At 47.5% G+C, this 16,359-nt stretch overlaps 1 protein-coding gene across 7 annotated transcripts in view; it reads right to left on the reverse strand.

Annotated features, from left to right (window-relative positions):
- Window positions 1-341: 341 nt before the first annotated feature.
- IFT81 (intraflagellar transport 81) overlaps window positions 342-16,359 on the reverse strand; it is a 54,335-nt gene continuing 38,317 nt past the window's right edge. For 4 of the 7 annotated variants that reach the window (XM_068120547.2, XM_068120546.2, XM_078780175.1 and 1 more), the window contains exons 16-19: window positions 15,586-15,657; window positions 15,388-15,473; window positions 9,647-9,692; window positions 342-699 (exon numbers count right to left, since the gene is read on the reverse strand). In XM_068120547.2, the coding sequence (XP_067976648.2) occupies window positions 520-699; window positions 9,647-9,692; window positions 15,388-15,473; window positions 15,586-15,657 (384 nt within the window). In that variant the 3' untranslated portion in view covers window positions 342-519. Of the gene's footprint in view, window positions 700-9,646; window positions 9,693-15,297; window positions 15,474-15,585; window positions 15,658-16,359 lie in introns of all 7 variants that reach the window. The other 3 variants (XR_010984990.2, XR_013623832.1, XM_068120548.2) reach the window with 2 other exon arrangements.

The following is a 16,359-nucleotide window of genomic DNA, read 5'->3' on the forward strand; positions in this document are numbered from 1 at the left end:
GGAAACCAAAAGTTGACGGAAGCCCGGACGCCCGGACGACAATACCCCTTAGACCAATTTGGGCTGAGGGGTGAAAAGGGCAACCCTGAAAACAAGTCATTAAAAGTACATAATGGTTCAAAATACGCAAAATACAAATTGACGTGAGACATGGAATTTTGGTTTACTTGTAATGACTGCCTTGACTTATGAAAGCTATAAAAAGTTCATAGTAGGCCGCATAAAAGGTATTACTGCGACGAGAAAGATTCTGAATGCATGGGCCTTGGGTTCTTTTTCAATGTGTCTTGTCTATTTCGTCCTTTGTAACCCAGACTAAGAAATACACTCGAGACAATAAGCCTGATTATCATTTTAATTTGAAACCAAGCAACTGTTTTGCTTCAAATAGAGAGAAACACCAATACACAAGAGCAAATAATGATAATAATAATCATACCAATAAGCATCCATGAACAGATTGGACCAGTTCGACCATACACTTAGAATGGCATTGTTTTGGCTTGCAATGTTCCAGGATCACAATAGGAATCTCTCCTCATCTGTACACACGGCACGCCCCGTTTCCAGCAGATGATCCTCCCTCTCGATGCAGCGCGCTTTGCACTCGAGCAGACTCGCCAGATCTCGCCACATTTGCACCTGCTGCAGTCCTTGGCCGTGCGTCTCACGCACGGACTTTTGCTGCTCCCGGAGCTTCTGTTTTGGCGAATGAGAATTCCAGGTCATGGGTCACATCACATTGGGAGATAAAGGGATCCACATTGAAAATAATACTTCTTGTATTTTATCATAATCATCATTTCATGGGCTGGCTCAGTGGCTCATGTTCGTATTTATGGCCGTCCGTCAATTTGTGCATTTGTCAGAACTTGCATGCGTCTGTTTGGGTTGCTGAGGGGGAACCAACTGCTGCATTGTTGTCTGAACAGCTGACATGAGCGCTCTCAGCAAAAGCACAATGCCATCACAAAATAGACCTTCAAGCAATGATCAAATAGAGCAGAGGGTATTTCGATTAAAAAAGATCATTAAAGGTTGTTGCAGAAAACTAAAATGTGTACAAAAATAATATATCATATTAGTATACAGATATAGGGTTGCCAGGATAGCTCAGGGGAAGCGCACCACCCTCTGAGCTGCCTAGTTTGTGGGCAATTCCTGACCTACTATAAGTTGTCCCACCTGTGTTTCACCGGAAGGGTGTGGCATCATCGAGTGCACCATCTGCAGGATCGAGTTGAGTGTGCCGTGTGCCCAACATTGGTGGCCGGAAGACGTTAAAGATCCCATAATGTCTTTCGCAAAGAGTAGGTGGATTGCTGCCCGGAACCCTGGCCAAATTCAAAATACCTGTACCGAATGGTCAAACACCAAGAAACCATAATAAGCATGTAGAGTAAAATAAATAATTATAGGTTTTCACTAAAAACTGGACACAAAATGCAAATAATATCTCCTCTAACGTGAAAAAAAGCAATTTTCCCTTGTACACTGTGATTGCTCGTCACGTAAGCAATGAGACGGGACCACACCTGCGGAGGGACTGTAAAAGTAGAGGATGCCATATCATTGTGGTGTGATGAATACCATGGCTCCTGGGAAGGAAACATCACATGACAAGCTGGCAGATATATACCAATCGGTCTTAGCTAGTGAAGGTTACTTCATGCAGGAGATTCCAGCCCGACTTCACGTTTCAGCAGGAGCCGGAGGCAAGACTGGGGAAGGTATGCAGAGATGGTACTGCTGACAATATCAGTGGTCGAGGAAGAAACCCCAAACTCTCCAAGAATGTTATGAAATACCTCAGGGTATGTTCTCTAGGTGACAGACGATGGTCCTGGAGAGATCTTGTGAATGATCGAGCTGAAAGTATGTGTGTTAACCTTTATTCAACAGCAAGATATACGTTAGTGCAAAGTGGTCTTAATGGATGTGTCGCTGCCTGAAAACCTTTGCTCGGTGATTTTGGAACTAGTTTTCTTTCTTTTTTTTTTACATTGCCTAAGACTCATGGAAGACAAATTACTCACACATTCAGATTTCGACACGAGACAACAATGGACTGTACTTCAGCCAAACACAGCCGGTGACCTTTGGGGAGGTCATGTCGCTTCCCGAGGCAATCTGGGTGCTGGTGATGCCATCTTGGGACGTCGAGTTTCGAGAAATGTCTCACCCCCACCCTCCCTCCGCATGGGATGCCAACGTACTGGATTTGTCTTTGCTCTATCCTCGAAATGCTGAGCACCAAGCGAGGAAGCAGCATGTACCATGTTTAAAGTCTTTGGTATGATTCTGCCAGGGTTGGAATCGAAGCACATACCCTCCAGTCTCAGAGCAGATGCTCCAACAACAATAGCACTTCTTTACATGCTGCACGTTACTGTGGTTTGCTGTTATTCTTTAGCACCATGGCTGCACAAGGATGCAGTGCCCCCTGTAGCTTAGAGGAATTTGAAATTTGGGCACCATGGCTGCACAAGGATGCAGTGCCCCCTGTAGCTTAGAGGAATTTGAAATTTGGGCACCATGGCTGCACAAGGATGCAGTGCCCCCTGTAGCTTAGAGGAATTTGAAATTTGGGCACCAATGCTGCACAAGGATGCAGTGCCCCCTGTAGCTTAGAGGAATTTGAAATTTGGGCACCATGGCTGCACAAGGATGCAGTGCCCCCTGTAGGTTAGAGGAATTTGAAATTTGGGCAGGTTGCCGGAGATAAGTCGCCTACTATTCGCGAAGGAAACCATGGGATTTTTAAAATGTCCACCAACTAATGCTGGCAGACGAGACACCCACAGTTTAATGTCCAGTCCATCCGATGGAAGGAGCTTACATTGGTGCCCCGCCATGCATGCGAAACACCCAGATGGCAGTTTATAGCCGGGTCGAGATTTGAACTCAGGCTCGACAGCTCAGAGGTAAGTGCGCATATCTCGAATCTATTCTGCCCACCCATTAATGCCACTGGGTCTATTTAAGTTCTCTAATTAGTCTCGCCCTGAAGGGGATGCAAGGCTATTGCAATACCCAGGTCTGTGTGTGTGTGTGTGTGTGTGTGTGTGTGTGTGTGTGTGTGTGTGTGTGTGTGTGTATGTGTGTATGTGTGTGTGTCTGGGTGTGTGTATCTGTCTGTCTGTCTGTCTGTCTGTGTCAGTGTCTATACATTTTTGCTTTTAAAATGTTTTTCTCTGCAACCACTTGTCCAATCAATGCAAATCTTTAAACATAGAAGGTATGATTCTGCTCCCCACGGGAGGACTCCCCATGGAGAATGCTTTATTGCTAACTCTGACATCATACGTCACATGGTATGGCAGCCATATTGGATTAAAGGAAACATTTGGACATAATTTTCTCCGAAACCACTGAATAATTTTTTTTTTTAACTTGCCATATGTCATCAACTCCCCATGGGGTATACAGTCACGTGAAAAAGTAAGTACACCCCATGTAAAGTTTTGACTTTTTCAACATATTTCAACATACAGCTATTTGATCTTCATTTCAACCATATTCATAGATAAAGGTGATATAATATAACAAATATCATGAAACATTTACATTTTGTAGTGCATTGTATAATTTAAATAAACATAAATGCAAATTTCGCATGTGCAAAAAGTAAGTACATCCCTTGGCTTTAATAGGTGGTATTGCCCCCTTTGGCAGAAACAACCTCAAGTAGGCGTTTCTTATAACTGTCTACCAGTCTCTGACATCGACCGGGAGAAATTTTTGCCCACTCCTCCATGCAGAATTCTTTCAGCTGTGCGATGTTTGAGGGGTTTCTTGCATGCACAGCTCGTTTCAAATCCCCCCACAACATCTCGATGGGATTTAGATCCGGGTTTTGACTTGGCCATTCCAGAACCCTCCATTTCTTTCTTTTCAGCCATTCCTTGGTGGATTTACTGGTATGTTTAGGGTCATTGTCATGTTGCAAGGTCCACCTTCGGTTTAGCTTCAACTTTCCGACAGATGGCCTCACATTATCATCAAGCATCCTCTGGTACAATGGAGAATTCATAGTGGATTATATGATGGTGAGCTGCCCAGGCCCTGATGCAGCAAAGCTGCCCCAAACCATAATATTTCCACCACCATGCTTTACAGTTGGTATCAGGTTCTTGTGGTCAAATGCTGTCTTTGGCTTTTGCCAAACATGTTTTCTGGTACTGTGGCCAAATAGCTCTATCTTTAACTCATCTGTCCAGAGCACATTGTTCCAGAAGTGCTGGTCTTTGCCTAGGTGTTCATTGGCAAACTTTAGTCTTGCCCTGATGTTCTTTCTGGACAGCAAAAGTTTCCTCCTGGCACACCTCCCATGTAGATCAAATTTGTGCAGCCTCTTTCTAATGGTAGACTCATGCACTTTGACATCAACAGTGGCAAGAGCTACCTGTAGGTCCCGTGATGACATTCTGGGGTTCTTAGAGACTTCTTTCAGCATCTTGCGGTCTGCTCTCGGGCTGAACTTGCTGGGGCGGCCTGGCCTGAACAAGTTGGCAGTTGTTTGGAATCTTCTCCACTTGTAGATGATCTTCCGGACAGACGAATGATTGAATTCAAATTGTTTGGAGATCTTTTTAAATCCCTTCCCAGACTCGTAGGCATCTATAACCTTCTTTCTGAAGGCCTCAGAGCTCTTTTGATCTAAGCATGGTGACGCCGCACACTTCAACAACAAAGGGCAAACCAAACTAAATGTCTGAGGTTTAAATAATACAGGTTCCTCCAAGATCCTCCCTAACGATGTTCTAATCATTTGCACCTGAACTGGTGCGGTCTGCTCTCGCAGTTTTTGACCACGGCAGCTTTGAGCGGTGAACCAAGTTGTAGCCTCGAAGCAACATCGCCGTACGAGAGACGGTTGAGGAGAGCCGGCGGCTGCCCAACTCGAGCCGCGATCATCCCAACCACCCGGATCCTTCCCGCCATTCGTTCCTGCCATCATCCCCCGTGTAAGTCTGATTGTTCGTCCGTCTTCTGTGTTGTCCTGGGGTTTAAGTAAGACTGTTAATAGGTAAGCTAGAGTTGCACTGTGTCCGTCTGGTCCGTCCCTCTTTCTGCATTATTTTATTATCCTTCCTTCTTCCTTGGTTTCTTTCATTGTGTAAATAGTAGTAATAAATCATATTCGTATTTCCTACCTTCGTCTTCTTCTTCACATTCGGTCGCTTTAGTGATTTCCTTCATTGAATACCTGTGGCACGATTTGGCCAACGTTTAGGATCGGGTTTAGTACTGTTAATGGCTCGAACTTCGGGTTGCTAAAACCGCTCGGCAACTAGTCCATCTAAAACCAGGGTTCGAGCGGTACTTGTCTCCCTGGTCTGCGGAGGGACGGATAAAGGTATTCGGGATAAACCCTGGACCCATAACCCTGATCCGTTCCATCCTGCGGGAGAGCGTTACAAGTACCAGGACCGGGGAGACGGCCAGCTTAACAGGACAAGGGGCTAATCACCCCTTGCTAACGGGAGAGCCGTCCCCCGTATCCGTAACAAGCGGGGCTGACTTCTCCCTCCAGCCAAACCAACCTGCAATTCCCCATTCGTGTGAGTCTGTTTGTGTTGTCCTGTCGGGGTATAAGTTAAGCCTGTTTAATATAAGCTAATATTGCACTGTGTCTCCTTGCTTCTTTCTGTTCAGTTATTTTGTTATCCTTTCCATTCTCCTTGGTTATTTTTGGTCTTGTAAATAATAGTAATAAATTATATTTGTTCTTTCTACCTTCGTCTTCTTCTTCACATTCGGTCGCTTTAGTGATTTCCTTCATTGAATACCTGTGGCACGATTTGGCCAACGTTAGGATCGGGTTTAGTACTGTTAATGGCTCAAACTTCGGGTTGCTAAAACCGCTCGGCAACTAGTCCATTTAAAACCGGGGTTCGAGCGGTACTTGTCTCCCTGGTCTGCGGAGGGGACGGATAAAGGTATTCAGGATAAACCCTGGACCCATAACCCCGATCCGTTCCATCCCGCGGGAGAGCGTTACAAGTACCAGGACCGGGGAGACGGCCAGCTTAACAGGACAAGGGGCTAATCACCCCTTGCTAACGGGAGAGCCGTCCCCAATATCCGTAATCGATTCTAATTTTAGGTATTTAAAGTCGTGATAAATGTAAGGGTGTACTTACTTTTTCCACATGCGAAATTTGCATTTATGTTTATTTAAATTATACAATGGACTACAAAATGTAAATGTTTCATGATATTTGTTATATTATATCACCTTTATCGATCAATATTGTTGAAATGAAGATCAAATAGCTGTATGTTGAAATATGTTGAAAAAGTCAAAACTTTACATGGGGTGTACTTACTTTTTCACGTGACTGTATAGGGTGATAACAATGACATCATCGGTGAAGTGGTATTCCAGCCATGATTGGTTGAATCAAAATCCTTATCCAAAAATTGTTTTCTCTGCAACCACTTGTTCGATCGATGCAAAACTCCAAACATAGGACTCCGCATGGACAATATTTTATTGCTAAATCTGATATCATATGTCACATGGTGTGGCAACCATATTGGATTAAAGGGAAAAAAAATTGATCATTTTTTCCGAAACCGTTTAACAAAAAAAATTAAACTTGGCAAATGTAATCAACTCCCCATGGGGTATATAGGGTGATAATGATGACATAATGGATGAAGAGTTATCCTGGCCATAATTGGTTGAATTGAAATCTTTTTCAAAAAATCTGAAACTTCATATATATGATCTATGACCCGACGTGAGTAAATAATTCAATTATATGATGTCATCAATCATATAGTATGGCAGCCATATTGGATTAGAGGTAAAAAATTGGACATCATTTTCTCCAAAACCGCTAAACTAAAAAAAATGAAACTTGACAGATGTCAACCCCATGGGATATATGGGGTGATAACAATGACATCATGGGAGAAGTGGTATTACAGACATTGAATTTCTGAAACTTCATATATCTGACCTATGACCCAATAGGAGTGAAGAATTAAATTTATGAGGTTCATAACCCATGCCAATAAACTATACGACATAATAGGGTTTATGGATGTTGCAGGTATATGGGTCATAATAGCAGAGGCCCATAATAGTGGTGTGTTCAGTTAACGATGGTATTTTTGTTGAGAATGAACACGCAAGGTGAGACTATGTGCTATACGAGTGCCGTTCTGGTTTAAATTGGTATTCGATTCCCAATTAGGCCGAGTATCATTCATTATTGTAATTTTAGCCTGTGAATAGTTTAGTAAAGTATTTTTGTAACTCGAGTGGCTCCACTCAATGTTCTGTGTAAGTCCTTGAAACAATGTTGACCATCAAGCAGGGTAAAGTTGAATGTTCGAAATTGCAAGGGGTTCCTCAGGCCCTTCTTGCGAATTGGATCGCAAAGACTGGGTCATCGGGACCATTGGGGCGGTGGCGCATCTTTCCCCGAGATAGTCAATTTGGACCTCCAGGCTCATGGGTGGTTGGTGTGCAGCCACCTGGCTGCTGGTTGCATCATTTTCAGTGGGTGCGTCTGCCGCTGATGCAATGCCTCTCTATAACCATTAACCAGTTATCTGGTACTCAATTTGCCGACTTCGGATGAACAGGCTGAGTCAACCCCACCTGGCGTTAATCCAACGGGATTCGAACTCAGGACTTGAGGATCCCAAGCCGGCACCCTAACTCCAGGCTCATGATGGCATGTCAAATAACATGACTTGATTTTTAGAGTACCACGGAGTAATGGGAAACGATATATCACAATTCTACATTGCCAAACTGAATGGCAGCATGAAAACGAGGGGTAACGCTTTGTAAAACAAAAGACGAGTATGCAAAATACGAATGGAATGTAAACGTTAATCACTTTCCTTTTGCATTTGTGATATTATATTGTATAAATAATGCATTCAACATGTAGACTCTTTCTCCACAGTGATGCAGAGCAATATACTTGTTTGTGCAACTCTTAATTTTCAGCAGTTGGGAGGCACTTTTTTGTACACTAAGTCGAGGGTCGTATAAGAGCTAAGACAAATAGCATACATAAAACAAAGGAAGCAGTAGACAAGAGGTGGTGAGAGAGGGAGGCACAACAACAGTAGGGAACAGGGACATCAGGAGATCTGTGGAAGAGAGAGGGCTGGGGTGAGGTACATGGGATAAACCAGGAATTTAAAAGAGGTGGCTTTTGGGGTGGATTGATGGGGTAGAAAAGATGGTTTTGGATGGGAGAAGATACGAGATGGTGGTGTACAGCTGTTTTAAAGACCTAGAGAGAAGAGTGGGATTGAAGAGTGCGTGGCAGATTGTTTCAGAGGTGGGAATAAAAGAGGAATGAAAGAGTGAAGGTGAGCAGAGTCTTGTAGCTTTGAATGTATTTGAAAATCCTCTCTATCTCTTTGCTGATGACTCTACTCTCTGTCGCTCCATTCTTCATCCCTCAGATCGGCAGTCTGCTGCCTCCTCACTCTCTGCAGACCTGGACAAAATCACAGACTGGGCAAACAAGTGGAACATGTCTTTCAATCCTGACAAATCTCACACTCTTACGATGTCTCTCCGAAAAGACCGACTGGACAACCCTCCCATCCACTTTCTGAATAATCCTCTCCAAGAAGTTCTGTCACTCAAGCTTTTGGGTCTCTCTATCTGCCATGATCTTTCCTGGGAAAACCACATTTCAAATCTGGCCTCCAAAGCCAGTCGCCGACTGGGCATCCTCCGTCGTGCGAAGTCCTTCCTTGGCACACCTGAGCTCCTCACCACATACAAGGCTTTCATCCGCAGCTCAATGGAATACTGCTCTCCCCTCTGGGCTGGTGCTCCTGCCTCAAACCTAGCTCGTCTTCACGCTGTTGAAACCAAAGCATTCAGAATCATTGGAATCTCCCGCGATGAAGCTAACTCTGAGGGCCTCTCACTCACTCACTGCAGGCAGGTTGGTGGTCTTTCCATCTTCTACCGACTCCTCTCTGGCCTTGCCCCCCCCAGCTCTCTCTGGGCTCTGTCCCGCAAATATTCCTACAGGTCGCACAAGATCTGCCTGCAACCCTCTTATGGTCAAACTGCCAAAATCAAGACTCTCTGCTCACCTTCACTCCTTCATTCCTCTTTTCTCCCGCCTCTGGAACAAACTCACTCACTCTCTTCAATCCCACTCCACCCTCCAGGTCTTTAAAACAGCTGTTCACCACCATCTCTTATCTTCCCCCATCCAAAACCTTGATCTTTTCTACCCCCGCTAATTTCACCCCAATTCCACTTTTTTGAAATACCAACTTCTGTCCTGGAAGTCATTGGTGTCCTTGTATTTTATACTTCTCCCTTCACCCCCCCCCCCCCCTTCCCATGCCTCCTCCCCCCAAGCCCTCTCCCTTCCACACATCTCCCTGCTCTCAAATGTTGTGTTTGTGTGCTTCACCTTCTCTCCCCATCTTGTTTTCCGCTCCCTCTTTTTGTGTGTTTTGTTTGTCTGGTTGATTTGTTTGTGAAGTAAATGTTAGCTCTTTCACGAGCCTCGATTAAGTATACAAAAAAACAAAAAACAAACAAAAAAAAAAACACCTGCAAACATTGCACTGTAGCTCAACAATACTGAAATTTTAGTGTAGTGTGGGGCAAGTGGCATTGAGCATGTGACACGTTTACCTTTCCCAGCATTTCCTGCTCCACAATGATCTTGTTGTATTGTTCCCTGTGGGCAGGAAAATAATGGCCAGATTTACGACACTGCTTCATAACATTTTGGTAACTTGCCTTACTTGGTGTAACAGAGCACCATGTGTATTTAACAGATTCATTCATCTTGTGTCATCAAACAACTGCCTGCCATTGGTGGACACACTTAAGGGCTCTGTCATTAGCCTCTGCCAGATCCTTTGAAGACCACGTCTCATCTAACATGCCGCATCTCATGACACGTTACATAGTCTGGGGTCCAAACCGCACTCAGCAGTTGGCATCATCTTTGCTTTGCTGTTGTGTGCCAATTCACTGCCAATAACCTGATGTTTGGTTTGCAAAGCAAGGCATGAGATTGCTCTGAATCATTCTTCTTCTTCTTTCGTATGCAGCCCCCGGCGGTGGCATCAATTTTTTGCTGGGAGCACGGCTGTGCCACCGATGACGTGCTCACTGTTGGTTAGAGCAGGAATTTCGGAATTTGTTCATGGTGTCGGCGATAACTCGCATACTCTTTGCGAAGGATACCATGAGATCTTTAAAGTCCATCAACTAATGGCAGCAGACGGGACGCTCAGATTAAAGTCAATGGAAGGGATGGCGCACACATTGATGAATCACCCTGCATGCGATACACTAGGCCTAGGGTGATAATTTATAGATGGGCCAGGATTGGAATCCAGGCCAGTGAATGTGTGAGTGTGCACACGTCTAGGCTATCCCGTGAAGAGGCGAGTGTGCACACGTCTAGGCTATGCTGTGAAGAGGCGAGTGTGCACACGTCTAGGCTATCCCGTGAAGAGGCGAGTGTGCACACGTCTAGGCTATGCTGTGAAGAGGCGAGTGTGCACACGTCTAGGCTATGCTGTGAAGAGGCGAGTGTGCACACGTCTAGGCTATGCTGTGAAGAGGCGAGTGTGCATACGTCTAGGCTATGCTGTGAAGAGGCGAGTGTGCATACGTCTAGGCTATGCTGTGAAGAGGCGAGTGTGCATACGTCTAGGCTATGCTGTGAAGAGGCGAGTGTGCATACGTCTAGGCTATGCTGTGAAGAGGCGAGTGTGCACACGTCTAGGCTATGCTGAGAAGAGGCGAGTGTGCATACGTCTAGGCTATGCTGTGAAGAGGCGAGTGTGCATACGTCTAGGCTATGCTGTGAAGAGGCGAGTGTGCACACGTCTAGGCTATGCTGTGAAGAGGCGAGTGTGCACACGTCTAGGCTATGCTGTGAAGAGGCGAGTGTGCATACGTCTAGGCTATGCTGTGAAGAGGCGAGTGTGCACACGTCTAGGCTATGCTGTGAAGAGGCGAGTGTGCACACGTCTAGGCTATGCTGTGAAGAGGCGAGTGTGCACACGTCTAGGCTATGCTGTGAAGAGGCGAGTGTGCACACGTCTAGGCGATGCTGTGAAGAGGCGAGTGTGCACACGTCTAGGCTATGCTGTGAAGAGGCGAGTGTGCACACGTCTAGGCGATGCTGTGAAGAGGCGAGTGTGCACACGTCTAGGCTATGCTGTGAAGAGGCGAGTGTGCACACGTCTAGGCTATGCTGTGAAGAGGCGAGTGTGCACACGTCTAGGCTATGCTGTGAAGAGGCGAGTGTGCACACGTCTAGGCTATGCTGTGAAGAGGCGAGTGTGCATACGTCTAGGCTATGCTGTGAAGAGGCGAGTGTGCACACGTCTAGGCTATGCTGTGAAGAGGCGAGTGTGCACACGTCTAGGCTATGCTGTGAAGAGGCGAGTGTGCACACGTCTAGGCGATGCTGTGAAGAGGCGAGTGTGCACACGTCTAGGCTATGCTGTGAAGAGGCGAGTGTGCACACGTCTAGGCGATGCTGTGAAGAGGCGAGTGTGCACACATCTAGGCTATGCTGTGAAGAGGCGAGTGTGCACACGTCTAGGCGATGCTGTGAAGAGGCGAGTGTGCACACGTCTAGGCTATGCTGTGAAGAGGCGAGTGTGCACACGTCTAGGCTATGCTGTGAAGAGGCGAGTGTGCACACGTCTAGGCTATGCTGTGAAGAGGCGAGTGTGCACACGTCTAGGCGATGCTGTGAAGAGGCGAGTGTGCACACGTCTAGGCTATGCTGTGAAGAGGCGAGTGTGCACACGTCTAGGCGATGCTGTGAAGAGGCGAGTGTGCACACGTCTAGGCTATGCTGTGAAGAGGCGAGTGTGCACACGTCTAGGCTATGCTGTGAAGAGGCGAGTGTGCACACGTCTAGGCTATGCTGTGAAGAGGCGAGTGTGCACACGTCTAGGCTATGCTGTGAAGAGGCGAGTGTGCATACGTCTAGGCTATGCTGTGAAGAGGCGAGTGTGCACACGTCTAGGCTATGCTGTGAAGAGGCGAGTGTGCACACGTCTAGGCTATGCTGTGAAGAGGCGAGTGTGCACACGTCTAGGCGATGCTGTGAAGAGGCGAGTGTGCACACGTCTAGGCTATGCTGTGAAGAGGCGAGTGTGCACACGTCTAGGCTATGCTGTGAAGAGGCGAGTGTGCACACGTCTAGGCTATGCTGTGAAGAGGCGAGTGTGCACACGTCTAGGCGATGCTGTGAAGAGGCGAGTGTGCACACGTCTAGGCTATGCTGTGAAGAGGCGAGTGTGCACACGTCTAGGCGATGCTGTGAAGAGGCGAGTGTGCACACGTCTAGGCTATGCTGTGAAGAGGCGAGTGTGCACACGTCTAGGCTATGCTGTGAAGAGGCGAGTGTGCACACGTCTAGGCTATGCTGTGAAGAGGCGAGTGTGCACACGTCTAGGCGATGCTGTGAAGAGGCGAGTGTGCACACGTCTAGGCTATGCTGTGAAGAGGCGAGTGTGCACACGTCTAGGCGATGCTGTGAAGAGGCGAGTGTGCACACGTCTAGGCTATGCTGTGAAGAGGCGAGTGTGCACACGTCTAGGCTATGCTGTGAAGAGGCGAGTGTGCACACGTCTAGGCTATGCTGTGAAGAGGCGAGTGTGCACACGTCTAGGCTATGCTGTGAAGAGGCGAGTGTGCATACGTCTAGGCTATGCTGTGAAGAGGCGAGTGTGCACACGTCTAGGCTATGCTGTGAAGAGGCGAGTGTGCACACGTCTAGGCTATGCTGTGAAGAGGCGAGTGTGCACACGTCTAGGCGATGCTGTGAAGAGGCGAGTGTGCACACGTCTAGGCTATGCTGTGAAGAGGCGAGTGTGCACACGTCTAGGCGATGCTGTGAAGAGGCGAGTGTGCACACGTCTAGGCTATGCTGTGAAGAGGCGAGTGTGCACACGTCTAGGCGATGCTGTGAAGAGGCGAGTGTGCACACGTCTAGGCTATGCTGTGAAGAGGCGAGTGTGCACACGTCTAGGCGATGCTGTGAAGAGGCGAGTGTGCACACGTCTAGGCTATGCTGTGAAGAGGCGAGTGTGCGCACGTCTAGGCTATGCTGTGAAGAGGCGAGTGTGCACACGTCTAGGCTATGCTGTGAAGAGGCGAGTGTGCACACGTCTAGGCTATGCTGAGAAGAGGCGAGTGTGCACACGTCTAGGCGATGCTGTGAAGAGGCGAGTGTGCACACGTCTAGGCGATGCTGTGAAGAGGCGAGTGTGCACACGTCTAGGCTATGCTGTGAAGAGGCGAGTGTGCACACGTCTAGGCTATGCTGTGAAGAGGCGAGTGTGCACACGTCTAGGCGATGCTGTGAAGAGGCGAGTGTGCACACGTCTAGGCTATGCTGTGAAGAGGCGAGTGTGCACACGTCTAGGCTATGCTGTGAAGAGGCGAGTGTGCACACGTCTAGGCGATGCTGTGAAGAGGCGAGTGTGCACACGTCTAGGCTATGCTGTGAAGAGGCGAGTGTGCACACGTCTAGGCGATGCTGTGAAGAGGCGAGTGTGCACACGTCTAGGCTATGCTGTGAAGAGGCGAGTGTGCACACGTCTAGGCGATGCTGTGAAGAGGCGAGTGTGCACACGTCTAGGCTATGCTGTGAAGAGGCGAGTGTGCACACGTCTAGGCGATGCTGTGAAGAGGCGAGTGTGCACACGTCTAGGCTATGCTGTGAAGAGGCGAGTGTGCACACGTCTAGGCTATGCTGTGAAGAGGCGAGTGTGCACACGTCTAGGCTATGCTGTGAAGAGGCGAGTGTGCACACGTCTAGGCGATGCTGTGAAGAGGCGAGTGTGCACACGTCTAGGCGATGCTGTGAAGAGGCGAGTGTGCACACGTCTAGGCTATGCTGTGAAGAGGCGAGTGTGCACACGTCTAGGCGATGCTGTGAAGAGGCGAGTGTGCACACGTCTAGGCGATGCTGTGAAGAGGCGAGTGTGCACACGTCTAGGCTATGCTGTGAAGAGGCGAGTGTGCACTAGTCTAGGCTATGCTGTGAAGAGGCGAGTGTGCACACGTCTAGGCGATGCTGTGAAGAGGCGAGTGTGCACACGTCTAGGCGATGCTGTGAAGAGGCGAGTGTGCACACGTCTAGGCGATGCTGTGAAGAGGCGAGTGTGCACACGTCTAGGCTATGCTGTGAAGAGGCGAGTGTGCACTAGTCTAGGCTATGCTGTGAAGAGGCGAGTGTGCACACGTCTAGGCGATGCTGTGAAGAGGCGAGTGTGCACACGTCTAGGCGATGCTGTGAAGAGGCGAGTGTGCACACGTCTAGGCGATGCTGTGAAGAGGCGAGTGTGCACACGTCTAGGCGATGCTGTGAAGAGGCGAGTGTGCACACGTCTAGGCTATGCTGTGAAGAGGCGAGTGTGCACTAGTCTAGGCTATGCTGTGAAGAGGCGAGTGTGCACACGTCTAGGCGATGCTGTGAAGAGGCGAGTGTGCACACGTCTAGGCGATGCTGTGAAGAGGCGAGTGTGCACACGTCTAGGCTATGCTGTGAAGAGGCGAGTGTGCACACGTCTAGGCGATGCTGTGAAGAGGCGAGTGTGCACACGTCTAGGCGATGCTGTGAAGAGGCGAGTGTGCACACGTCTAGGCTATGCTGTGAAGAGGCGAGTGTGCACTAGTCTAGGCTATGCTGTGAAGAGGCGAGTGTGCACACGTCTAGGCGATGCTGTGAAGAGGCGAGTGTGCACACGTCTAGGCGATGCTGTGAAGAGGCGAGTGTGCACACGTCTAGGCTATGCTGTGAAGAGGCGAGTGTGCACACGTCTAGGCTATGCTGTGAAGAGGCGAGTGTGCACACGTCTAGGCGATGCTGTGAAGAGGCGAGTGTGCACACGTCTAGGCGATGCTGTGAAGAGGCGAGTGTGCACACGTCTAGGCGATGCTGTGAAGAGGCGAGTGTGCACACGTCTAGGCTATGCTGTGAAGAGGCGAGTGTGCACTAGTCTAGGCTATCCTACCAATTTATGACGATAAGCCGGTGTGAAAAGTGTCGGATGATTTCCACTTACACAAACAGTGCGTTTTATCAGCATCCATCCAATAGTTATGTGTGAATAATGTTCGCCTAATAAAGGGGGAGGATCGGGGAATCTACGGACTATGACGTATACGGATAAAACTATGGTTTTTGTGATGCAATCAAAGAACTTGCTGAGTATATATCAGGTGCAAACACGACAAGCCTCACCAACGAATGAATCATCCCTGCTGTATATGTAAGCACGTGCACTATGCAAAGTTACCAATACGTTTACAAAGTAGTTTTGCACGACTTGTTGACAGTCCTTTTTCGTGACGGGGAGATTTGCAAATCGTAGCTCCATGTTGAGTACCGTATGGATGACTTCCCTTCGTCAGGATCCGATGAAGCATAGGCCTTTATCTCGTCATTTGCTCTCTGCAACTGCTGATGCACTAACTGCGAAGAGGTCAAAGTTAAAGCACTGAATGCGATGTCATCAAGCAAGGAGACCGTTTCTTCACGGTGAAGCAGAGTAATGTGGAAGCATGGTCCTAAGCATAACCTGTACCTTAATCTTGCTGTTCAGGAGATGATATTGGCTCTCAGACTCGGATACCTCTTCCCACAGACACTTCACATCCTGTGGGCCAAAATGCACCAAGATACATTAAGCTTGGCACCATCACAGCCAGTTCAGGATGCCATCAAGCAGATGGATCGTGCTGACAGCACGCCATCACTGATGGTTCACGCACTATGACCTCGGGCTTTCAATAATATTTATAACCATGAAATAAATCATACCCGATGTTAATCAGGAACTCTGCTCGAAAGTTTGTTGATGTTAATATCATCAGTGATAGAGACTAAGAGACTTAATCACAAAGCCAACACCTCAAAGGTTTTACCTGTTTAAAATAGATTTGTGCAACGAATTAAAGAGAATTATCAGGTTTTTTAATTACCCTCACCTGAGGAGAGGGCATTGCATTCGAGTCCGTTTGTCTGTTTGTTTGTTTGTCCGCACAGAATAAATGTGATTTTCTCTGCAACCGTTGGTCCGATTGACAGGAAATTTTCACCACAGGTGCAACTCCACCTGTAGAATTTTTTAATGATAATTATGACGTCATAGGTCACGTGGTTCGGCCGCCATCTTGGAAAAACCGAAAAACTTTGCACCTCTATATCTCCGAAAGCGCTGAATAGAAAAAAATTGAGGCATCGCTCATTGTAAAGAACTCTCCATTGGGAATAAAATATGTTAATGATGATGTCATAGGTGCCTCCATTATGACGTCATAATTCGACAAGTACAAGACTTCATCCGATCAAGATGAAA

This window comes from Myxine glutinosa, chromosome 6 (assembly GCF_964187855.1).
Source record: "Myxine glutinosa chromosome 6, kmMyxGlut1.1, whole genome shotgun sequence".
Classification (NCBI taxonomy): domain Eukaryota; kingdom Metazoa; phylum Chordata; class Myxini; order Myxiniformes; family Myxinidae; genus Myxine; species Myxine glutinosa.